The sequence below is a fragment of the Malurus melanocephalus genome, unplaced genomic scaffold (genome assembly GCF_030028575.1).
Source record: "Malurus melanocephalus ecotype Western Australia unplaced genomic scaffold, MMel_1.1 scaffold_220, whole genome shotgun sequence".
NCBI classification, from domain to species: Eukaryota; Metazoa; Chordata; class Aves; order Passeriformes; family Maluridae; genus Malurus; species Malurus melanocephalus.
This window is the reverse complement of record NW_026623452.1, coordinates 827,480-853,560: the sequence shown is the minus strand read 5'-3', so window position 1 is coordinate 853,560 and position 26,081 is coordinate 827,480. Positions and strand designations below refer to the sequence as shown.

Below are 26,081 nucleotides of genomic sequence, written 5' to 3'. Positions count from 1 at the left end.
TAGAGTGAGAAAATGTGGGGATTGGCTTGAATCACAGAGATGAGTTCAAATTCAAGGAACAGGATTTCCTGCAGTCTTTCTGAGGGAAGGATGGAGACCTRTTGGAGGGCTGCACCCACTCCACAGGCTATCTCTGCCCTGCTCAGCCTGCWCCAGGACTGTCTGCACACACCACTGAGCACTCTGGCATCAGKGTGCTGAAATTCAGGAATCAATGTCTTTTTCTCAGCCTAACATAAAAGAAATATCATTTGTAATGCTGTATAAGGCAAAAGGAGACATTACAGAGAGGGAGGGAAGGCTGGAAGGAGTCACCACTCTCTGCTYGGRGARATTGTTTTGCRCAGTGTTTTCTGTCTTGATTTAATAGTGAGTTGGCTCTTTCCAGCAACTAGGCAGGGGAGGAGGGACGGGAATATGTTCCCAGCCTTTGGCCAAGAGTGTCCCAGGGCGTCCCGGGCGTGACCTCTTCCATGTTTGTTTTTCTTTCCCTACAATTGACCCAGATGCWGGGACTTGAGACTCGGGCCCTCGTGGGCTGTTGAACATTTGCCCCTTCTGGTACAGCATGTGATGGTCTCAGGAACCAGGCTGGGACACAGTACCTGGAACTGTTTTTCTCTCCAGCAGACTGCTTTGTCCGATTGCGTTCCAGGAAAACAAAACCCGTGAGAAAAATCCTGGGAGCGCACTGCCAYCCAGCGGGGATGGAGGCAGGGATGGAGCAGTCGGGCTCCGCTGCTCTGCCTGCGTGCAGCAGCGGGGAGAGGAAAAGGCCTTCCGGGCACSACAGTCACCCGACACAAACAAAGAAAAGGGAAACTAGGTTTTGGTCTGTTTTATTTAGAAAACAGCCACAGTGAATGTTCAGTGGCAACAGATTAGCGTTCATTTACATTTGCAGTCTGGGCAGTCTCTTTCTTGGGAATGACAGCAAGGTTTGCAAAATGAGATGGATTTTTTTGGTGATGCAGAACTGAAAAACTACCAATGTCTCTACAAACAATCAATCAATCAAACAAACAAACAGGTTCAAACTTAATCTAAATGAGCCAACCACAGGGGAAAAAAACCACAGCTTTGGAAGACATGATGTTATGTTCCACCAAAGTTACAAATATTTAATTCCAAAAGCAACTTCTGTTCTTTTCACTAGTCGGTATTGGAAATCCAACTTAAAAAAAATAAATAATTTACTAAACTCTGGTACCAGACTGAGCCAGTTCAAGCACATTTAAGGGTAGATATAGCTGGGAAGTAAATTTCCCACTTACACATCACATTTCTTTGTCTGATTCGAGGTATTGTGTTGGCAGGAGTAAGCTACAGCTGGTCCCTTTGTTTTTCTGTAGAGGGAAGGAATTAAGATAATTTAAGGATATACTGTACAGAGGAAACGCAAGGACTGAGCATATATACAAATCCCCGCAGAGGACCTGTGGTGGTGCTTCCATTCATTGCTTCCTGAAGCTAAAAACCATCCTCACTGCAGTCTGTGCCACAGGGCACGGAGGTATCGGGTTCCTTTGCGGTCAGACAGAAACTGCCGCGGGCACAATCTTACGGATGTGCGTGTAAGACTTCCTGAGGGTAACGCTGCCGTGGTGAGACACCCCCCGGGGCAGGACACACTCTTCTGTCAGCTTCTGAGTTTCAGGGTCCCAGCAGAGCACTGTTGCAATAACTTCGTTCTTTTCATCTCGGCCCCCGGTGATAAACAGCTTGTTGTTGCAAGGAGAAATGCCACAGCTGGCTCTCTCGTGGGTGAACTGAGTGACCAGGCACCACGTGTCCTCCTGAGGGCTGTAGGAGTAGAGGGCTTTCATTGCCCCACCTAGAGAGAAAATRGATATTGGTTTGCACTGGCCATTCCTGTAAGGGATTTTAATTCAACCATCCACTTCARCAAGACTCCATTCCTGACATTCGTAAGAATGATTTCAGCCCCAAAGCCAAGAAAAAGCAAGGTGACAGGATATTTCATTGTTTTGTAAGCCTGATCTGCAGAATGTCACTTATTGTTCATAAGGCTGTGGAATTTGAGTCCAGAACAAACTRCTGTGATCATTCAGCATGACCACAGTGCACCCAGCAACAGACCTCCCTCATAYCTGCTGCTCCAGCTAAGGACAAAGCCTCAGAAAAATACAATCTTGTTTAAGAGAATTTAGATCATGGAGAACCAACTGTGGTAAGCCATCACTATTAGAAATGGGTACAGGGTTTTGTCACTGACTCCTTTAACTTCATTGTCCGTGTGTCCATCAAATGTCCTTCTATCTGGAGCTGGCTGCTTTCAAACTCCCTTCCTTGTTTAGGGGGATTTTGAACCAGTAATCAGACAGAACCAATAATCTTGTTATGAGTTTGTCAAACAGAGGGTGACCTCCAGTTTCTGTTTCCCAAAACTGTAGTCACTCTTGAAACTTTTAGTGCACCTTTTCAATCTTGCAGGGTCCTTTTGTCTTAAAAATATGGTCAATACCTCAATTCTCAAGAAAGGCTATGAAAATATATTTCCTCCTGAGATTACCAAGAGCTAAATGGTTCTTATTCTAAAGTTTGCAGAGACTAAATGAGTCTTCTGTAGTAGCTTTACAGAATCATAGAATTGTTGGGTTTGGAAGGCACCTCTGTAGATCATCCTGTCCCAACCCCCCCTGCCTAGGCAGGGTCACCTTGGGCAGGTTACACAGGAACACATCCAGGTGAGTTTGGAATGCCTCCAGARAGGGAGACTCCACAACCTCCCTGGGCAGCTGTTCCAGTGCTCTGCCATCCTCMACATGGTGAAGTCCTTCCTCAAACTGAGGTGGAACTTCTTATGTTTTACTTATGGTCACTACCCCTTGTCCTGTCCCTGGGCACTACTGAAAAGAGTCTGGCACCATCCTCTTGGATAGTGCCGGGGAAACCGTGAAGCCATCATCTTATTGATGAGGTGCAACAAGTCCTGGGATCCTCCCTGCTGACAAGTGAGCATTTATCTGTGGTAGTTATAATATACTCTGAGTATGATAATACAAGTCCCTTACTTGAGGGGTGATCGAGTCATTAAGAGGTGACTTAATTGGAACAGACTGAAAACAAACATTGTTACTTGTAGTGATTCACCTGGCAATTGGTAATTCATCAGTCTGGGTAATTTGATTGTTTGGGATGCAGTAACCAAATGCTCTTTTATCTTTTAAACTCCAGCTGGGGCTGATTTCTATCCAACTGAAGTAGATTTGTTTCTCAGATAGGTAAACAAGAGATGTGTTAATGGATATTCCTGACTGAGATGCTGAATGAATGGTGACAGGAGTATCATGTTCATTTTATAGGAGTTATATCAGCTAGCCCATAAGTCATGTGCCTTCTCTCTCTGTCATCTTGTACAAACAGGGTGAGGTCAGCTCCTGTGCTGGGGACAAGCATGAGGTATGAATGTACACAGAAGTGGGGTGTGTATGTATATATATATATATATATATATATATATATATATATATACACACACATGCATGGAGGTTATAAATCTCCCTCCAGAGGACCATTAATTATTCAATGAATACTCCAGCTCCATGATAGCTCTCAGCACCACACAGATTAAATTGCAAGTGAGAAATTCCCTGCACCAAGGCTGAGAGAGGGAGGGGAGATTTTCAGAGCTCCCGTTTTGGAAACAAATGTTCTTCTTTTCTTTTGATTTTTCCAGCACCATCTGGAGATGTGTGCAGGCACCCCTCATAGYTCATCACCATCAAACACTTGTTCTTCCACTTTTGCTTCTAGTTCTRGCCACTGACTGAGTTAACCCCAGGTCCAATCTAGCAAAGAGCTCTGGGTCTTTGGGTATCAGTGGCTCTGCTCCTATGACCTGTTCCTAGAACTGTTATCCCTACATAAATCCTGTATGCAGTGGGTTGTGTAATGCCCCTAGAGAGGAGAGAGAACATGATGTTGCCATGAGATCATGCCTTTGCCACTATGAACACATCTTTGGATGGCTTTAAGCTGTCTCTGGGCTAGCTCCATCTTTCCAAGTCAGCTACCATGCAAACAGGTATTTTGACCTGGTGACCTTTCACTACTGTTTGTGAACATGTTGCATTCCCATCCCTCACTAAGCTCAATGGGAAGAGCCATCTGACTGTGTGATTACACTCCAAACTAACAGAGAAGCACAGAAACAAGCCCTGCTGTGTGCAGACAAGGAGAGCCCCTGGTGCTTCACTTACCCACCACATAAATGTGGTCCCGGAAGCTGGCGGCGTTGATGCACTTGGCCTCCACGGGCATGGCAGCCTTCAGGCTCCACGTGTTGGTGGCAGGATCGTAGCACTGTGTCTTGTCCGTGGCCAGCTTCCCGTTGGGGCCGCCCCCAATCACATACAGCCTCTTYTTGTAGCTGGCTGCAGCAAAGGAACTCACATTGACCATGAGGGGAGCAGCCTGTGGACCAAAAAATTCATTAGGAACCATCTGAAGGAGACTGACTGATGCCTGTGGGGAGGGAGCCTGTGGAATTTTAAGTTAGGCATCCCTTTTAACTTCCCTTTTTAAGCAGGGTTCAGAAGATGACGTTTCTAGGGATCAGGGAGAAGTATGTTTCAGCTTTTTCTTAAGACTGCAAAAACCTTTAATGAAAGTATGCTCTGTTCAACTGCTGAATTTAAAATTACTTTATCAATAATTCAAAAGCTAGGAAATGTCAGAAATACCAAAAATCTGCTTTACATATTGTTATACTCTGAAAAAAAACACAAGAAATTTGTTCATACTGATCTTTCTACTTGTAGCTGTGATTATTAGAGTCATCCCCTTTGCTTTGTATAATCTAGAGACAATGGGTTGTATCTGCTSTTACAATGCCTAATCTCATTACTGTCATGGATTAATTGATTGCCTAATTCTCTCCTCTCATGGTTTGAAGTAGATTTAATAGAATTGGGGAGTTTTATTCTGTTTACCTTCAAACCTATACTTTCAACTTCAATGTATAACCCATACCATATATCATGCATAGGTTGGTATACACGTTTTATATACATATTAAATGTATCAGAGCAGTAGTTTTCAGCCTGTGCTTTGGCTTACGTATACTTCATTCTTACCTCTTGATTTATGGACTAGTAGCTTTAAGAGCCAACTGAAAAAAAGAAAGTTAGGTATTAGAYGTCTCACAGGAAATGATTGCCTGGTAATCCAGGGCTTTTTACTTTCTAAAGGGTATTTCTATAGAAAGAAAAATAGGGTTTTTAAAGACTAGAAATACTTAAAGAAAATATACACAATCATTTTTATGATTCCAAGCCCTAAGACTTTCTGATTATAGTGTTCCAATTGATTAAAAGGTTACATGATACAGCCTTCTTACCTCTGACCAGCAGTTGTGAAAGGGATCATATGCTTCCATGCTGCTGATTCTCTGCATGCCATCAAAGCCACCAATGGCATAAACCTTGCCACCCAACACTGCCATTTTATGTCTCCAGCGCCCAATATTGAGATACTCAATTTGTATCCATTTGTTGATGGAGGCATTGTATTTCCAGACATCATGCTTTGTYTCTTTGCCACCTGTAGTGCACATGAAATGGGTAACTATGATAGCACAGCTGGTTATTTWCTTTAAAACTCCAATATGTTTAAATTGAAGTGTGTTCTCTCACAATGGAAAAGAAATCATTATTGCTGATTGTTAACTGGTCCTGTTATAACAGAAGAAAATTTCTGCATTTAGTTTACTTAATAGTGAAGGAAATTGAACAATTGCTACAGCCAAATATTCAGTGAAGATAAATCACTGTTCCTCACTTTRCCAGACCACAACCACTTTCATTTCAATACCGAGTGCACAACCACCACACCCGTCAAGGTGATGTTCAGGAGGTTTTTGTGCACCACCAGAGCTTTGCAAAATGTGGCAAAGGGACAGAAAATAATTTAAGTAAGATAGTGGAGGATGCTGCAGCTGGTAGTGCCAAATCCTGTGAAGACAGGCCTGCGCTGGAGAACTGCCAGGTTGTGCAGGGCAGATCCAGCCAGCCCTGTGGTTTGCATCATAAATCAAGAGACCTGAATCTGAACTCCTACCAACAGCAGTCCTGCACAACCTGTAGGAAGTTTTACTATCCAACCTTGGGAACATATGGCTGGGATCTCATTTTTGTACCTCTCCYTCTGGTCTCTTTCTCTACAGACTTGGGTTTACCTCATATTTATAGCTCAAAGATCAAAACTGGACCCTGCAAACTCATTCTAGAGCTGACTTGCAAGTGAACCTTTGCTTGTGCTAAAACAGAGAGCAGCGTTTTAAACAAGCRCTTTTGTTTGCATAGTTCTGGTGYAACTGCAATACAAACGGATCTAGTTAAGCCTGAAACCACATTTACAGACTGAGTAGCTTATTCCATCATCTGCAACCTGATTAAACATTTGCTTCACCGGTGAATATACTGAAAAGAGAATTCATATTCCATTGAGAAAGTGTCTGCCTTCATTGGTATTCTGTACTGCAGCCAGATCACTGCAAACTGATGAAGCCTATCTCTGGGCCAAATAGCAGATTGAATGGGAGATAATTAGCATGCTAGAAAGAGTCGTTTGTAATGCTTTTGTCCCRGTATTTTTCACATGTATGTGTTGAATTTTATTTGCACTCAAATAGCTGAAGTGGCCAAAGGGCCTGAATGCAGCATTCATGGCTACAATGGGGCTGAGAGACTGCAGGTGTTCCCTTTGCTGTCCCTTGAAATTTCCCTTTGACATGAGTTTATGCTTTCCTCCACAGGCTGAAACTCATGTGGTAGCTTGAGCTAGACCAGTGGGTGAATTTGCTGCACATCAGGGAACAGGGAGAGATTTTTGAGAGAACTGGAAGTTTATTTTGTTTTTCTCCGGATGACAATTATTTCTAATTTGAAGTGAAATTGTACCTAAACTAGTAAAAGTGACAGAATGGTGAATTCATGTCATTTTTAGTTATGCTACARATGTACTGTTTCAGGCCATCCAGTCAAAGCATTTTAGCTGTTTTGGGGAAATCATGATCTAAGGGTAATCATAATCTTGTGCAAAGGACTTTACTATTTTTCAGATGCTAAAGGAGCAGGGAAGACTCCAGACTGTACCAAGATACAGAGGAAAATGAGCACRTGGAAGGGGAGCTCAAGTTAGGAAAAATGAAAGTCAAATTAGAGAAGCAAATTACAGGAGCTAAAGAGAGAAAACAGAAGTAGAAGGACACGCAGCAGGAAGCAGATGTTTAATCAGGATTGAGACACTAATAATTGGCTTAGCTTGAAAAAAAAWGCTAATGGCTTTGGTCCACTCAGCCTTTTATTTGTATGCAAAGGACAAAAAGTTGAAAGGCAAAGAGGGAGTGGAGAGAGTGACTCAAAAATATGAAAGTAAGCGGAGAAGGAAGAAAGACAATCTGTGAGAATAGAAGCAAAGAGAAAGCCAGCTTAGACTCACCACAGCAGGGAATGTGTTAGCCTGGCCTGGAGGTAGCCTGGRCAGACCAGAAAGTAAAAGTGGAGAAGAGACACTGGGAAAGATGTCAGGAATAAAAAAATGCAAAAAGTCTTGAAAGAGGGAAGGGTAACAAATTAAAGGCAAATGGAAAAAAGACTTCTCAACTCAAGGGTGTGAATGTGTGAGGAATACTCCATAGCTGGAGTGTTTGACTTAGGTCCCTCAATACAGCTAACTTTTAACAGAGGAACTGATGCTAGAAACTCTCTATGGTGGAGAGAAAGGAAAAATGAATGGAAAGGAAAAATGAAAGGAAAAACTTGTTTTATTTTTAGTTATGGGAAGAGTAATCTAATTCTTMTCCCAGGAAAAAGCTTTGATAAATTTTAAATTGAAATATATTAATATTTGAAGTATCAAAAGTATTTGGATACCCCAAAGAAAGAATGCAATGGAATATATTTGAATAAAGGCAGTGAACCACTATTCACACTTAAGCAAAGCATTCACACTTTGGCTTGCCCTCCTCTTTTCTACTCTTCAGTTTTAAGGGAGTTTAGAATTTGATGGATGATTTTTCAGAACAGGAAGTATTCTACCTGTGAAGACCCTGTTCTGTATCGTGGTCTGTAATGTGACAGTGATGAAAAGTTTGCTGTCACTTTTCCTCTGGAAAGCAGAACAAGATTATCAAACTTGTTTTTTGACAGGCCATCAAAAGCATCTGTCMAAGTGGCTAACAAGCTTGAGTTTAAACTTTTTGATTGTCAGAGTAAAATCTCTGTAGCTCTGGGATCAAACCCCTGTGTGGAGCTCAACTGTATTTATGGGGGAAGTTGATTTCACTTCCTGAAGCTCTGGGGATGATGATCAGCACATGAGGGGGTCAGGCCCACGCTGGGTGTCTGGACCATGGGATTTGCATCTGGCTTTGACACTTTACACTGCCAAGTTAATAACTGTGGGTGTGCACTTCCAGAGTCCTCTGTGATGGCAGCTTTCAGGGGTAACCAAACATCAGTGACAGTTCCCTGCAGGTTCTTGACTGACTTTTGCAGTGTGACTCAGACTGACAGGATTTTGCTTATGAATGTGGAGCTTCAAATGGACTTGTCATGAGAAGATGCTGAAGCAATTTGTCATTTTATGTTTGGTAAACTGTTCCCAAGAATCCTTCTGTGACATCGTCACTGTTTAGGGTGCTGCACACAAGTACCCATGATTAGATTAATATTGTTTACAAATGAATCCTGTGCTCAAATCAGAGCTGAGCAGTSTCCTCACACGTCCAGTGCTCTCTGGAGCCTGTCCAATGTCAAAGCATTAAAATACCTGTAGTGCTTAATTTTCCTAAAGCTGCCTCGAGYATGGTCTTGATAAAAGCTGGAAATAATTGTGAGAACCCTTTGCTCCCCTCTCGCACTCTCAATGTCTTGTTCCTTACCCGATATGTAGACTTCATTTTTTAGAGTAATGCATGCAAACTCCACCCATTTTTTATTCTCATTCTCCGGCTCCTGCTCTGTGATTGGTAATTTTGCTACTTCCAGACGGCTTCGCCTCAAAGGATCCAGGCAAGTCACTTCTGCTACAAACTTCTCATCTTTTGTACAGCCCCCTATGATCATAAACACCTCAGACTGGAACTCGTGCATCCTGGGCTTGGTCCTTTCTGTAATAATCTAAATGCAAGTGAGACACAGTGAGTACACAGGGCACTTACACTTACAATTACAGAAAGGTTTGGTGACGTTTTTTCTGATTACCTGTTTTTCAAATCACAGTAGCTTCCATCAGCTGAACCAATTACCTAATGCTTTCTAAGTTGAAAGACTGAAAAGCATTCAGTAGAAATTGCTGCATCCTTCTTTCAGCAGGATTTTTCCAACTCTGGACTTAGTTACTTTTGCCTACCTACTAGGATCCTCTCAGTTCCTTTTAGGAATTACCAGGGTGGCACAAAAAGCTATGCAAAGGAGCAGTAGTCCTGCACCCTGGGTGCATGTCAGGTAGCTGAAAAGGACAGGTTTTATTTGGGCTGACAGAGTGATGGCAAGATAGTGGGGGGCCCAAGGTTTGTGTATGCCTGGGGAGCTTGGAGAGAGCAAGACTGCAGTTAGTGCTAAGAGAAAATAAGTGCTTTCATTATTTGTCCTGAAGCTATGTTAGTGCCAGAACAATAACAGTTCTCAGCTGTGGAGGGGTTATTTTTATTTGCTTCTTTGTGTATAAGCTCTTATTTCAAGCCAAAATTAGAGGATTTCCTTGAAGCCAGCACCAGGCTCTGAAACATAGTTAGCTCTAATTTATTTCTTGTCAGCTTATGACCAGGTCTTTGTTTCAGAGACACAGGAAAAGGTCACTTCCCAGGTAGATGTTTACCAGGAGCAAAGAATGTAAGGAGTGCTTGGAAACGTGTGTTCTGCTTGGAGGAAATGCTTGCAAACAAGACCCACAGGTTAAATGCTTTGTCAGGGGGCATCTTGCTTAAGATTTTACTTCTCCTTCCGCTCTGAACATGTTTCTATAAATCAGTATGATTTATCTACATTAAAAGTACTATCTACAGAGASATGAATCTTGCATTTTGACTATGTCTAGAAAGTGATTAGGCACATTTTTTTAGAACATAAGTCCCAGAATTTGCCAGTTCCCAGGACTCTGTTTTAACCTGTCAGCCACCATCGCCAAGCGTCAGCCCGGGGGCAGGGCAGCTGGCAGCACTGCCTCTTGCGGCTGTCGCTTTGAAGATGAGTGTAATGCGTGTTCAGCCCGGGGCAACACTCCCTTTATCTTTCCGCTCGGACCTGACAGCACTGCTCAGCGGGACAAGGCTTCCTCAGGGAGTTCCCACCGGACTGGCCAGCACTGCCCCAGGTCACCATGCAGTGTCTGAGGCAGTCACCGCCGTGCCAGTGACACATCCAGGTGAGTGATGGCCCAAAACATGTTCCTGCCCTCCTCTGACTCTCTGACTGAGGAGGTGCACGTTTCTTCACACACTCACATACTTTGCTCCTGTTGTGAAAACTGACCTCTTGGTTGCTCTCCCCTCTCCCCCATATTTTGGGCAAGGAGATGTGAATGCTATCTAACTTTCCAAAGGSGACAGGCAATTGAAGAACCAGAGATCCACCACAGCTTGCACTGAGCAGGCAGGACAGGACTCGACTGGATGTCAGGATTAATCTGTCTCTTTGGGTGCAGGGACCTCTGCGAATGGCAGATGGGCAGACATCTCTGAAAAGAGACTGTCTGTCTTCTTCAGGGGAGGAAGAACGTTTCCCTTAATGAAGCCTTTTGCTCCATAAGTAACAGGGGAAGATGTTACATATTCACATTTGAAAGAGTCATTACAGATTGTGGCACAGTTTGGTAGAAAAATTATTCTTCATTTCTTAGGCTTGAAGAAGTAACTGAGAGGGTGAGGTGTCAGGGGTAACACCATTTGCCTTTTTATGAGGAAGTCTACCTAGGGTCTTCATTTAGCAAGAGTAAACAAGAGGGTGTATGAAGGGTCAAGCTCAGATGTTCCTAAACAGGAAGCTGTACACTTTGTTTTAAAATAACCCACCAAAAGCTTCTGAACTCTCTAAGTCRGCAGGATAAATTCTGAGGCCCATTTTGACTTTTCAGTAGCACTAGTTAGTGAAACTGCAGTGTGAGTACCTTTTTCTTTCCCATGGCACTGCTCCTTCCAAATAAATTTTTAAGGTGAAGCATGACACATTGACAGAGAGTGTTCCTTCCTGTTTTACTCACCTCATTGCCTGACAGATGGTACATTCTTGCTTCTTGGAGCAAAGGAAAGACATCTGGACACTGTCTAATGAGTTGATCAGCTTCAACAGTCTCTACAAAATACCAAGGGTCCAAGAGGGGAAGCCGGACATTCTCCAGCACGTASGGCAGGAGAGAAAACCTTTCCGACTCCTTGTAACGGACCCAGTTCATCACGGTTTCGAACACCTGGGCCTCCTCCGTGACGTACAGGTCATCRCTCTTCAGCGTGCTGCACAGGATGTCTGCCGGCAGCTCCAGGAACTCCTCGTAGTTCAGGACCTGGGTGAAGTTCTGGATAATGTAGTTCTGCACTTGTTGTTTCAGGCTGTGCAGGGAGTGGGCATCAGCCAGCCTCAGGATGCCAACGCAGTTCTCTGGCTGGAGCGCTTCGGTGAGGAAACTGGCACAGGCATCCACCATGCGAAGGAACTGGGGGCACAAAAAGGTGTGTAAGCACAGAAGGGTTACTGTGTGACTGTGTCACAGGACAGCTATGGAGCTGCGGGGCTGGGTCACAACCAGCCATGCCAAATACAGCAAAGAGCTGGGGGAGACGAGAAATTGGTCATTTGAGCACAGCTACCTCCCAGAATCTGTGGTCTGAAATGGGAATTTCTTCATCCCACTGTTTTTATTCCCTCTGCATCCAATTGCTTATTTTCCCTCTTTCAGGATGCAGAAGATTTATAACACTCATTAATTTTATTTATTTCCCGAAAGGCTTTCCTGCCATTCCCTTTTCCTCCATAAGATCTAGAAACACTGGCCATCATGGAGTTACAAAGCACAGACAAGGACCCCAAGCTTCTGATTTGCTTGTCCTGCTTCATCTTGCATGTCAGTTCTGACCAACTAGAGCAGATTCTGGTTTTAGAGTGAATGGCCCCACTGTCTCCATTTATGCTCCCACCATCCAAACTCCAAATGTATCTGAGGCCTTGCAAGAGTGGGTGGAAAATGAGCACTAAGGTCTGGGAGGTTTGGAACAGCGTGCTGCACTAGCAGAGGGTATGGGCAGCAGTCTTAAATCGGGATAAGTGGCAGGAAGAGATTGGACATCAGCAAATCTTTTGAATTTCCTGACACCCAGGGTTGTCTGGCAAGAGTCTGTTGCAGGGGAGGCCTTCAGAAGGTCTAGTGACCTTTGTCATCATCACTGGTGGAAAAAAATACTGATATGCATTTTATACAGAGTCTCCTTAACCAGAGAACTGGCAGTGTTAGCATTCAGTAAGGCATCACAACCACTCTTACAAATTGCCTTGGCACAATACCCCCACCTRAGGGTGTCAAATGCAGATTCCAAGCCACAGATGTCTGCAGGGTATTTCCATGAACCATGATCTAAGCTGGATTGCTGGTGATTATTCAGGAGCTGGGAACCAGTTTTGGGTAGACCTGATCAGTTACAGGGCTTCATCCTGGGTTTTCCATCACCTCTGTGATTTCAGATATTGCCCCTGAGCAGTGCAATACAGATGGGTCAGAGCTAATGTTGTGCATTTCCATCCATGCTTTTTTGGGTAGTTTTTCCATCCAGGGTCAGCAAGCAAACCATTTTAACTCATGCTGTGACACTGGGGAAAGTTGCATAACAGTAATTGAGGGGCAAAGAGGAAGSAAAACATTTTTAAACACTGTAGTATGTAGATTTGTTTCAGTAATTAGGGTAGAATCTTCCAGACCTGTCGGTGTCGTGTTGACATATTTAGACTGTTTATCAGAGCTGAGCGATGCAGACGCTGCGTACAGACTGCCTGGTTCCTGTTTTACATTTAGATGTGGTCAAAAGTTTAGAGAAATGCAACTGACTTGATGAACGGGGCTATGTGAGGTCTCAGAACATGCTGATGCCATTGTGATATAAATATGTCAGTGGTACAYGGGGGCACCGTGGCTTGGTGACCCCTCGGCCCCTGCCACGTTCACCTTGCCTGTTCTCAGGGCTAGCACCAGGCAGCACTTTGAATTCACTAGGGCATTWCCCTGAGGATCTGAAAGGATTTTGCCACTAGGTAGGCCTCAGACCTGAGGAAGTTAAGCATCAGCCTAATTAAGCTGATTAAGCCTAAGCATTCAAAGTTGTCAGTAATGAGACACTAAAAAAAAACAAACCTAGGATTTGCCAAAGTCATTCATTGAGTCATCTGTGAGTCTGGGAGTAGACCCCAAAACAATGTTCTCACCAGCCTACAGCAAACCTCTGCAKAGCTCTCTAATTATTTATACATGGCTTGTTCAGAGTGATACTCACGAGGGACAGCAGAGGTTTTCTCCCAGGCAGTGCACACTGGTCTCACAGCCACAGGCCCCATTAGCTCACTGGGTAGCTGTTTGCGGCCAGGCAAATGCAGAACTGCGAGGTGTGGGTGTGGGAAACGGCCCCTCTGAGGGCTTTACCAGAGAGGTTGGGCTGCTTGGAGTGAATCAGGGCAGGACTTCCCCTGGTTCTGCTCCTYATCTCTGTGCTGCACTGTCTCCCCACCACTGCCTTCATTTAGAGACAAAACTCCCCCCAAAASTCCCCAAAATTTGCTGGGCATACTTCAGTCAGTCCCAGGAGAGCAGCTGGGACTAAACAGAACATCAGAAGGAAGACACCCCTGACCCTCTGCTCCATCTGCTCTGATTATTCTGGCAGATCTCTGAATTTTCTGCTTATCCACTGTGAGTACCCCCCTAAYGCCACTCCAGGCACTTTAAAAGTGCTGTTCCCTGAGAACAGTTTCTCCAATAAGCTGGTCCTTCTCCTAATACCCATTTGAATCCAGGTTCTCACTTGCTAGAGACATCCCATATGCTTACTTGGCCTCCAGTTAGCCTTCACTGTGAATAGTAAAGTTTATTCTCCCCATATAAGTCCTCACTTGTCCCAGCTTGGATTCAATAGTCTAGTGTAAGCAGTGCCAGCAGTGCCAGCGGCTCTGCCCCCAGCTAGAGCCCCCAGAAAGGGAAGGCAATGGTGACTGAAAGGGCTCTTATTCATAATCCCTCTCTGTATGCAGCACACTTCGGGGTCGGRTCCTGCACCCTGCAGCTGGTGGCCCTCGGCCACAGGCTCTGCTGTGGCTGCAGGGGCAGCACGTCCCGGCTCAGCGGTGACACCTGCACCCTGAGGGGCCCAGGCTGGAGCAGCTGGGTGGCTGAGGGGTACAGTCACCCTTGCACGGCTGCTCTCTGGGGAGCTGGCCATTTCCTGAGCCTGTGAGCCCTTCTCCCACTGGGAGCTGCCCTGAAGCCCTTTSTTAGCAAATGGTGCCCTCTTGTCAGGCACAGCCAGCTCTGCACAGTGGCACGGGCCTGCAGCAGCCGCCCTGGATGGTCACTGCTCCGTGGCCTCAGGAAGGCAGTCAGGTGTCAGTATGGTATTTCCCTCAGAGCATCTTGTTCATGGAAAGTGGATTAACACAGGGATGAGGGGTGCTTTGGGGGTCAGTGAGGCCATCCGGCTGCTGGTGCTCCAGCCGTGCMCTGAGGGCAGAGCAGCCCTGCTCTGCTTAGAGAGGGCAGCTCAGGCCATTCTCCACTGTTCCACTGCACGAGGCATTTCCATGGCTATGGGCATCACAGCCTTTGGCATTTCCGTGGCAGTGGGCATYGCAGCCTTTGGTGACAATACTGTTTCTTTTTCATCTGCTTCTCTCTCACAACTTCTTTGTTTCCAGCACAGCAGCTGATGTGGCCCCTCACCCAAACGGAGCTGAGGGAATGGGTAATACAGAGTTCGTGGCAAGGCAGGAGCAGTGTAGGCAGGTCTGAAGGTTGCTGCAGAGTAAGCARAGCTCCTGGCCATGGCCCTGGGCAGCAGCTGGGATCTTGACCCTTCCCAGGGGTGAAAGGACAAGCAGCTCTGTAGGCAGTGTGGGTGGCACAGGGTGCTGGGCGGGACTCAGGGTGGGCACCAGCCTTGCAAGTGCAGTGGCTGGGCAGCCACCAGCCCAGACAGGGGAGGTGACTTGAACTCATGTTGCAACTTTGCTTTAGGTGGAAAAAATTTGTCTGGGTCACTTGAGGGTGAGGCTTAGCTGTTCAGCAGCTCCCTTCACCTGCTTCCCCCAGGAGGAAAGCGCACTGCAGCAGGGATGTCTGCTCTCTCCAAATAGCCTTCCGCCTCTTCCTGCTCACAGTTGTGACTGCATTTGGTCAAAACTTACTAGAAGGGAGTAAAGGAAGGTACAATTACGCAAAACTTTTTCAAAAACAGTTTCTAGAGAAAAGTGGAGTAACTATTGTGGAATGTATATACTGCATTATGTAGAACTGCAGATTATTCCTTCTTTGGTTCTTTGCCAAGTCTGCAAGATTAATAAAAAGTTTCAATTTTGAATTATAACTTCTCAYGTCACTAATTTGAAAGAATTTCTCAAACAAAAATGTTACAATAAATTGAAGAAATAATCTTTTCAGCCGTTGTTATATCCAAATGAAACATTTGATTCTTCCAACTCTCAGCATAAATAGCACAGACCAACTGGCAGAACTCTAGTTCTGTCAGCTTGATTTAGAAGATTACTAAAGATTTAGTAGTTACTAAATCTTTTTGGCACAAAACACATTATCAGCCCAAACCCTCACATTAAAATGTGAGATCTTAAGACTTTATAAATCTTGATAGTATCCTAGACAATCACTGTTTTTAGTTGAATATTTCTGGTGTTCTAGATTTTTTTAAGKTTTTTTTTGTAATTTACTATTCTTACTTACAGTATCCTCACAATTTTATCATTGTTCTAATAGAGTTTGATCATTTTCTTAAAGCAGAAGCCTTCAGAAACAAATTTAATCTTAATTTTAATGTAAATAGGGAAAATACATGAAAAAACATAAGTTTATACATCTGATAGTTCCAGTAAATAAAACCCAAAAAGATGAGGAATGATACTAAGGAAAAAAGGTTCAAATGAAAACAAAAGCGAAAAATAAAATTGTCCTGAAAATGAACCAAAAGTAGCCATTGAATGCAACTACTTGGTAGTGTTGGTCAGTGAGTTACTGCACTGTGAGCTCAGATGACATTAAAGTTTCCATGGGGAGCACTTTGTGACATTTTTTCTAACATCCAATCTAAACCTTCCTTGGAGCTAAYTTCCTCTTGTCCTATCACTTYTTACCTGGGAGAAGAGCCTGACCCCCACCTGGCTAYAGCCTCCTGTCAGGGAATTGMAGAGAGCAGTAGGGTTCACCCCGAGCCTCCTTTTCTCCAGACTGAATACCCCCAGCTCCTTCAGCTGCTCCTCCCAGGACATGTGCTCTAGAAAACAGAGTTCTAGAACTGCAGAGCAAAGTTCCCATGTAAGATTCAAGAATCTGAATTCCCTCATGAACCATGACGATTATGGAGTTGGATGTTTCTTGCCATCCTTGATGAGGAGACCGGACACACATGCACTTTGGCACTTGGAGTTTTTGTTGGTTACAATTTGTTAGCAATGTGCAGCATGGTACCACACACTGCAATTTGGTAGACCTCACAGGTGATTAACTGGACACGTGAATACCTCATGGACCAAAGGCTGAGTAACACAGCCCCAGWCTGACTTCCATGAGTCCCAGGTCATGACTAAACCCTTTACATCATGAGTTCTACAAAGGAGGATGCTAACTCTGGCTGGCAACCCTCAGTCCCAAGGCAGGGRAGATGGCGAGGCAAAGTAGCTTCCTGCTCTGGCCAGCCATGCCAGCTGCTGCCCACTGACCCTTCTGACTGGCCTTCTCAGGCTSAGCTGAGCTTTGGGGAGCACTGCCAGGCAGGCAGCTTGTGGGAGCAGCTCTTGGAGGCAGAGCCCAGCTCTTTGCCTGTTTACATGGCAAAATTCCAGTACGTGGCTGCCACTGCCATTTTTTACCTTAATGCGAGTAAATACGGAGCAAAATGCTTCCAGAACCCAGGAAATCAGAGAAGTTTACAGTGTGTTAACCAAGGTAAGACTGCCAGAGCAGTATCATTGGGTCAGTACTTTTGAGTTATCTGTACCTGAAAGAGGCTGGCGGCCTCCAAGACTTTCTGTACATTTTGCTTTGTGATGAGCATCTTGCTGGTGTAGGTGTAGTCCAAGAGTATATTCATGGTTTCTGCATCAACTCCTTTTAGTATGATCTTCTCCTCATATTTCTCTCTTAAATCATTGCAGAACATGGCCCTGGAAAGAAAGACATTTATCTTTTACTGCAGTCCAGTCAGGATGAGGCATTCTGAAAACATTGGRCTATTTAGATTTCAACACAGAATACTCTGATTGCTTCATATTTGATGCAATTACTCCTGTTGAAAAGAAACAAGAAAAATCTTTTTGTTGCTTTTCTACCTCTGTACTCAGGAATTTGGTAAGGCATACACACAGCTTGTGTTTATACCTCTGAGCTGTTCTGTACTGCAGACCTAGAGCTCCATGGCAGCAAAAGGTGGCTGGGACCTTCCCTGAGTGGGACTGGTTTGTGTGTCTTCCCAACATAGCTTTGACCACATTATTACCAAAGGTAGGCCAGGGGAGAATGGCTTATGGATTTTCTTCCAAAAAGAGTCTCACTTTTCCGCTGCTAAATTTTGAGATTGTAGAATTGGTACCTTCTGGCAGGAGAAGYAATTGAATATGCATGAATTGGAACTACTGTCAGCCAGAAAGTGCAGTGATTTCATACACGGTAAAACCAATTCGTCTTTGATGGATAATACTGCATTTGAAAGGTGACCATCACACACAACTTTGGCACTAGGCAGATATTTCATGTGAGGTATAAATCAGAAATTCTCTAAGGGCTGTTTAAATCCATTTTGTATTGTGACAGCTGCAAGACACACACAGCATCATCCTATACATTTTCCATTCATAGATTTAAGTAATTCTTCTAGTGCTTTTTGCTTTTACTTAGGATTTTGATCAGCCCCATCTTGTTCACTGCATTCAGAGAATGAGATGTCAACTCATTTGGAATCTGTCTCAACAGATCCGAATTACATGAGTCCACTTGTAACTGCATTGGTGAAAAACATGTGCAGATCTACAGTRTAATTAGAAGAGCTCTTTACCCTGCATTCCAAGCCCTTCTTTATTAGTCATATACAGTGTTGACAAGACAATGCAACCTGGGAAATGGCTAGAGGTCCCAAGTCTTAGGCCATGCTTTTCTTGTAAAAGAAGTGCCTGAATAAAGCTGTCTGATTGACACATYTTACTGGAACCAAGATGTAAACAGATTTTATTGCAAAGCAGTTAGGCACGATGACTGGCAAATGGATGGAGGATACCAGCTGCTACTTGCTGTAAGAACTACCTGTTCCTTACCTCAGCAGAAATTTTATAGCAAGGTCTTAGTTACCTCAGTGTGCAAAACTGCCTTTTGGATAAAGAGACCTAACTTTTGAGCAGGAAATTTGGGCAGAGAAGTTACTTGTCAGAAAAGTTGTTCAGCCAAAATATTCTCAATTTTCTTTTCACTCAGCTCATTAGAGGTTTTGTTCCATTGCTCTGCCTCATGGTCCAGCTTCTGCTACCACTGAAATCATAATATTTCAAAGGCATTAAGACAGAATTCTCCTTAACTTCAGTGACCACAAGACTGGAATTCATTTAGCTTCTCTCCCTGTGGAAGTGTCAAGTGATGTATGGGGTGGGTGGGCAGGTGTCCATCYGAAAACAGCAGCTCTCAGTTCCCACTTGTCCCTGGGAATGGGCTTCAGCACAGAGAGGGAGGTTGGCATGCAACAGCCATTCCAGCTGTGAGATTGACCGGTGCCGGATGCTTCATCTGAACGAGAAGCAGGCCCATGGAGGGTGCAGGTGTTGTCTGCTCTTCTTCCTTTCRTCTCTGTAAYTGGTGACTCCAGTCTTGTATTAARCCATCCCAGTCGGGGAGGTGAGAGWCTCATTTCCGTCCCACAAACCRGAGTGTCTGATGGGGTCAGTCAGAGATACCTACCCAGCGTTACACTTTTGCAAGGCTGCTCAGAAACCAGCCTCAGCATTCTGGTGTTGACTTTGCACAGGGGGCTGGTCAAAGTGCTTTGGCCAATCTGTCTCCTAATTTTTGTAAATGGTTTAGAGCTGTCATCCACTCCTGGTTTCGTAGGATGTGGATTCATGTGACATAGCTGTCAGCTGCAGAAATCACTCATCTAAAGCACCTTGCTCTTCTACCAGCACTCTGCTCTAGAATCTGATAGGGCTGAATAGGGCAGTGCTGTACTGGATTCCCGTGGCCTTCCTTCTGCTCAGATGGAGTGCTCCTCATTCCCACGCTGTGTGCCGGCTGGAGGGAATACCTGACACCACTTAGGCTGATCAGATGGAGCTTCGCTCCCAGGGATTAAAATGCTGCCCCTGAATCTTTCTGAATTTACCCCCAGGATACTCTAAATACTTCAGATTGGCTACTAATTCCATTGTCTGTTTCCCTGGTTCTTGTCCCTGTATAATTCTAAACTGCACCTTTGAACCAACATGTACTCTAAGAAATGTGCATCTGAAGTAAGGGCCCACCAAATTTAGAAACCTTAAAATGGGTAAATCAGAAAAAAAAAACCCAAGGAGAAATCTCAATAAAATAAATGAATGGCTGCAATTTGTGAAGCACTTACCAAGCACCGTCCCACACTGGAATGCTTGTGCTTGGAATTACAAACCTGACTTCAAACAACCACGCTGGAGCTTGAGGATGTGCATAAAATGGCTTCAACCTCTCCCAGCCCCATTCCCACTCCCTTGGGCAGTGCAGGACTAAAGAGCTGCTGTTCCACCTTACTCAGCTGGTATTTCTCTTCTCTGCTTTGTWACATCACACAAGCAAATAGAGAGTTAATGTTTTATGCCTGCTGGTGCAGTACATGGCTAGAGCAGACAAGAACTAGTCTATCTCTCTCAAGCAGTGCTGAAGAACAACTAGAAGTGGTTAGCTCTGTTTAACCGTGTTCCAGTCAGCTGCTGCAGATTGCCTGCGCTGCGGCACCCAACTTTCAGGAAGGGGGTTGTGTAATTTGCTCTTGCAGGAGAATGAAGCCCATGAGTCACTGGCTCACTTCGCTTTGCTCCCGTGCATGGCTATTAGAGGTCCTGTAATAGTGTGGAAAGTACTCACAGAACAGTGTGATTTAAGAATTCTTTCTTTCTCTGGAGCCATGCAGCTTCTAGCAAATTATGGCAAGATGAATGAAAYCTCCTTGTGAGCAGCAGAACCGGTGAAGCTCAGTTCCCTGCAGACTTGTGTCCTCSTTTTTCTGCTCATAATTACCTCAGCTTCCCCTTCCTGAGCCCTCCATTCTCCCTTGTTATTCCTGTCACACACATTTTGGGGTCCCCGCAGGATGCTCAGCTCTGTGCTGGCTGTGCCCAGCAAGCAGGGGCAGTGTGCTTTGGCTGTTCTGGGCACTACAGTGCCAGGGGTGCCAGTCCAGCACCTCTCCTCTCCTAGCTGCAGATTTCCATCAAGCTCATGGGAACTTCAGGYTTAAGATTTCAATTCTGTACCAAACATGACTGAAACTAACCCAAAGACTCATGACAAGAGGCACTGACAGAGAGGCCAGCAGTGGGATGTAATGAATCTCAACCCTATGGAAAGCCAAGCAAAACAGAAGTGCTCAGAGGGACAGACCCTACTCATGTGTGCAATTGTCTTGGCATGAGGTGACCTCCAGCCAGGTATCTACCTTCCTTCCAAAAGATAGGCTGTAACTCAGGGCTCAGTGGAAAACCAGCCAACAGCTGTACTCATAAAACTATCTGCCTGATTTTAACTGGGAAGTCCTTCTGACTGCAGACCTTTTCTCATAGTGGAATTGGGGAGGGGGGGGGAAGTTGTCGAAGTATCATTATGATAATTCTGATTTTAATTTGTACATCTGCTGTCCATTCCACACACAATGTTGGTAAGAAATATTTGAGCATCTCTGCTTTTAGCTGTACATTTTCTCATAAGTAATAAATATAGCCTTTCTGTAGAAATAATATCTGTCTCCAAATATTTACAGACACAATCTCTATTCTAGATTATAAAAGCAGAACTGTTCTTCCAGGCACTACCAGCAAAGCTTAGCAGACTCCATTAAAATTAGCTTTCTGCTCATGTCACAAATGGTCACAGGTTCTTTTTTCTCGTGTTTCCTCTGTAGCTGTTCAGTCATCTGACCACTTTWGCAGTAAAAGAAAGAAAGAAAAAAAATCCCAGCCATGCAAATGTGATTGTCTAAATGATGTTGTCTAAATGATAATGGAAAATCTGTGCTAAAACTGATACCAAGTTCCTCTGTGTGTTTAAAATTTGTTCTTGTTGGCCAGTAGTATCAGATATCAGTAACAGAATATCTATTGTACTGAAAGAATGAAAACTTCAAACAGACCAGAAGGAGAGGGTGAAGTGACAAAATTGCTTTCAAGGAGATATTTCCCATTGAAATTGATTTCCGATTACCCTAGGAGAGATGGAAAATTCCTTCTCTTTCCTCCTCAACAATTTAATGCAGTATGTATTTTTACCCCAGAATGGTAATTGGAAAAATTAGCAAGTTCCAAAMCCCACTGGTATTTCAATAAATATAGCCTGTTATCTGAATTGGTATTCTTCCTTGCCCAGGTCCCAAAGGGACAGTACAAATGGCTAAAGATACTTGGTTAAAACACYCTTTTCTCATGCACTTGTCTGCCAGCATTCTCTCTTTGTTTGCATGCCTCCAGTGAGTTTTTTGAGTGCTTGCATCGGAACTCCGGAACTCCGGCAAATCCGCACTTGGCACCTGCCTTATTTAAGTCTCCAACTTTAAAAGAAATGAGCTGAAAGATGAAGGAGTTAGAGGCTTACATGAAATTTGCAGACTTTAGCAYCCAGTTTGCATTCCTTGGAGACGTACAGTTCAAGTCTAAGAAACAAAGTAAATTTATTGGTTTTGTTTGTTACRAATCTTACCTGAAATAATTGCTTGCTGCAGCAAGGACCACTCGGTGACAGGAGAATTCCCTGCTGTCCACGCACAGGATGACATCTGTAAGGGAATTTTCAAGCCGAAGGTTCTCCAGGCCATTCTGGAGCACCAGGGAGAGACCCGTATCATCAAACTTGACCTTTTCACCACTCGAGACTTCCACCAGATCCCCCATTTTTGTCGAACACTCATTGTCCAAAGAGATCTCAGGCTCCTCAGAGCTCTTCTCCAGTGTGTCCCCCATTTTCTGTCCAGCCCCGTCTCATTCTGTTGGTGCTTCGATCTAAAAAGAGCTCCTCAGCTTCAGACGAATCACACTGCAGAAGTTGGGCGGATTTCCTGTCCAGAGGTCTCTGCTTATCTAYAGCTGTCACACACACATAACAGGAAGCCTTGCACTTTCTCATCCTGTTAACACAAACAAAGGGTAGGTTTTTTCAGTGATTTTCAGGCAGTATCAATGTGTTTAGAAAGGCCTTAAGATGCCTCTGGATGTGAGAAGATTACAAATGACAGGGACAGCCTGCTTCCCACCCTCAAGCCAGTCCCTCGCTGTTATCTGGGTCTGCTGGTTGTGTTGATAGGTGCACCACATGCCTATGGAGGCACCCCTGGTGGACTGGGCTGCCAAGGGAAAGAGTGTAATACTTTATATTTCTTTTTCCAGGTATGTGGTTATTAATAATTGAGTTGCTTCGAGGTTTGTTTTTATTTTTCGATATTATGCTTGCATATTCAGAAAKCCCTCCAAGTAGATGTTTCTGTCCCTCATAACTTGTCAGCTGGCAAACATTGCGTGGCTTTTCTTTTAAGGGTAAATGGGTGCAACTCTCTCAAAGACATGGAGCACTGAAGGTCTCACAGCTGAGATGTTCCAGCCTGATGGTCTTCAGGCTACATTGCTGGGCACAGGGATATGGTCCATGCAGTCAGTGCCATGCCATCAGTGCCATGCCATYTGACTGGCAGTGAAAGCTAAAAGAGAGAGCTTGGGGAGCAGTGCACCCATGCTCATCCCACCATCCTCACTGCTGCACGTGGCTTGAGTCACAGCTGCATCTGACTTGGCCCCAAGACAGACACGGACGGTGGTGGGACCAAGGGCTGCACACCTGGTGCTGGGGACACTGCAGGGGAGCTCTGGGGCTGAGCTTCAGCATGACAGCAGCACACAGAGCACAGTGCTGAGGGTTTTGCTTTCACCTAAGGATGAAACACATCTACTTGGACATCACCTAGAYCAGAAGCTGACCCAAGCTGAATTAATAAGCCATGCAGCCTACTGAGAGCAACAGCAAATCCCTGGTTTGCTTAGGAAGCTCTCATGCTGGGAAGTAGAAATGCACACCTCTATCTCCCCCTGAGAGGAATGGAGGGCCAGCTCCTCACCTTGGTAACTTGAGTGCTAACCAACATTTCCTTTGTGATAATTACTTCTAGGAATMCTTGTCTGGCCAATCCACAGGTTCTTACTGTGTGTTTGGTTTCCTCTTTTGTYTCCAGCTTGTATAGTTGAGCTCGCAGTGTTATGGGAAGCTTGGCTTCCCCCTCTTCTAGAAGGAGGTGAAAGCAGGGTCTGAGAGAGAAGATTGGAAGACAAACAGGAAGGAAAGCAATAAAATCTCCTTCCTGCTTCCCTCTGCATCCTTGCAATGGGATTTTCTTCATTTTATGTGGTCTGTGCAGGCCTTTGGCTTTTTCCTTTCCCAGTTGATGTAAATGTGTTCCTGCTCCCTTTTGTGCTAACTTCTGCTAATGACTGTTTCCTTTTCTAAAACCAGTCCCTTCTTTCCTAAGGGCTACTGTAGGAATACAATGAGAAAATTAAGGAAACCCCTCAAAAGTACTAGGTGTGCTTTAAAAAGCACAGTATTTTAACCCTATCTTGGACTAGGTTCTCTTTGTTTATCATCATGACTTTTGACCTTTGGGAATTCATCTTATCAGGCTTTCCTCTGACGGTGAGAAGCTTCACATTTCCCTTATCTGTTTAAGCGAAAGCTGAGCKTCAGCAGTGATCACTTGACTCCAGCTGCTGAAGCTTTGAGCAAAGCATTAATAGTTGTGAAATTGAAGTAAGGCTGTGCTGGCTGTGAGCGCTGGGAACGGAAACCCTGCAGTAACTAGGTCGGTCGATGGCTGCGGTATTGTCAGTGTGCTCCGCAGTAACTGCATGGCAGGAAGGACCTCAGCAGCTCAAGGAACTGGTGACTATTAGTAGCAGTGATCATTATCCACAGTCTATCTCCTTCTGTGCCATTGCCAACCCATATGGTGTATTTTTAACCCCTAAAGTTTTTTGGTTTTTGTTTTTGGGTTTTTTTTTTTCTGACAAGCACGTCCTCATTTCTTCTGTTGCTGTAGTGCTGTGGTTTAACCCCAGCCAGCAGCCCAGCCCCAGGCAGCCGCTCGCTCACTCCCCCACCAGTGGGACTGGGGAAAAAACTGGAAGGACAAAAGATAGAAAACTCATGGGTTGAGATAAAGACAATTTAATAGGCAAAGCCACACACACAAGCAAAGCAAAGCAAGGGATCCATTCACTGCTCCCATGGGCAGGCAGGTGTTCAACACCTCCAGAAGAGCAGGGCCCACACACATTATGGTTACTTGGGAAGATAAAGTCCATCACTCCAAATGTCCCCCCCTTCCTCYTTCTTCCCCTCACATTCCATACTGAGCGTGATGTCATATGGTCTGGGATATCCCTTTGGTCAGTTGGAGTCCCCTGTCCTGGCTGTGTCTCCTCTCAACTYCCCATGCATTCCCAGCCTTCCCACTGGTGGGATCATACRAAAAGCAGAAAAGACCTTGGCTCCGAGTAACCCCTGCTCAGCAACAACAAAAACACCTCTGTATTATCMATGCTTTGTCCATCACAAGTTTAAATTAAAGCCCCATACTAGCCACTGTGAAGAAAATCAACTCTACCCCAGAAAAAAACACATTCCACCTTTACTCCATATCATTTACATCATGCTCAGGTCCCACACTATTCAATACAAACTCATTAACCACAATCCCTGCTCCCAGCCTTGAGTATCATACACAGATGTCATCCCTTAGTCTGTGAGCCACCCTTGCAAGATGCCCACAAAGTGTTCACAAATGTCCACAACATGTCCTCTGAATTACTTTAGTTCATGACTTTGGGCTCCATATGTTCTGGTGGTTAGTGGGGACAGGAAAGGTGCTGTGTTAGGTGGAATTCCTGGACACCAAGGCCAGCTTAGGTCAGGTCACTTCTGCACTGCAGCTGCTTCTTGGGAGGCTTCTCCTCCATTGGTTTGGGTGGTTCCTGTCAYAGTAATTCCTGTAACATACAACTCAAAYCATGGYTTACAACAAAGSTGYATSCATTACAATCTCCACCCCAGGTCCTTTTGGGCCAGGTTACAGGGTTTAGCATTGCAATGAACTCTTCCCCTTGTCCCCAGCCTGGCTGAAACAAGGGGTTCCTACTATAATCCACCGTCAGCATAGTCCACATCCCAGCCCTTGATGGACTCCAGGAGCACAGCTGATTCACCATGGTCTTCACCTGCATGGGAAGGGGGAATCCCTGCCTCCCCTGTTCCAGCATGGGATCCCACCCAAAGGAGACAGTCCTTGAGCTTCAACATGGGTCCTTCCCACAGACTGCAGCTCACAAGCTGCTCCAGTGTGGGTTCCCTGTGGGGGTCACAGGTCCTGCCAGCAAACCTGCTCCAGCACAGGCTTCATACGGGATCACATCCTCCTTCAGGAATCCCCCTGCTCTGGCATGGGGTGCTCCCCAGGCTGCAGGGGGATGTCTGCTCCATTGTGGGCTCCTCTGCAGGTCACAGTCCCCTCTACTCCAGTTTCCACTGGAGTTCCAGCCCACCCAGTGCAGCAGCACAGACACAGCAGTGACACCCTGGCCACCTGCCAGCCCAGGTGG

General features: G+C 45.0%; 1 protein-coding gene across 1 annotated transcript; it reads right to left on the bottom strand.

Moving 5' to 3' along the window:
* Nucleotides 1–842: 842 nt before the first annotated feature.
* Nucleotides 843–22,447, bottom strand: KLHL6 (kelch like family member 6). The gene is made up of 7 exons (XM_057374258.1): nt 22,144–22,447; nt 17,222–17,387; nt 11,227–11,676; nt 8,909–9,146; nt 5,363–5,565; nt 4,224–4,437; nt 843–1,834 (listed from the first exon to the last, which is right to left on the bottom strand). Exons 1-7 carry the CDS (start codon nt 22,401–22,403, stop codon nt 1,533–1,535), a joined length of 1,833 nt encoding a protein of 610 aa, XP_057230241.1. The 5' UTR covers nt 22,404–22,447; the 3' UTR covers nt 843–1,532.
* Nucleotides 22,448–26,081: the final 3,634 nt, after the last annotated feature.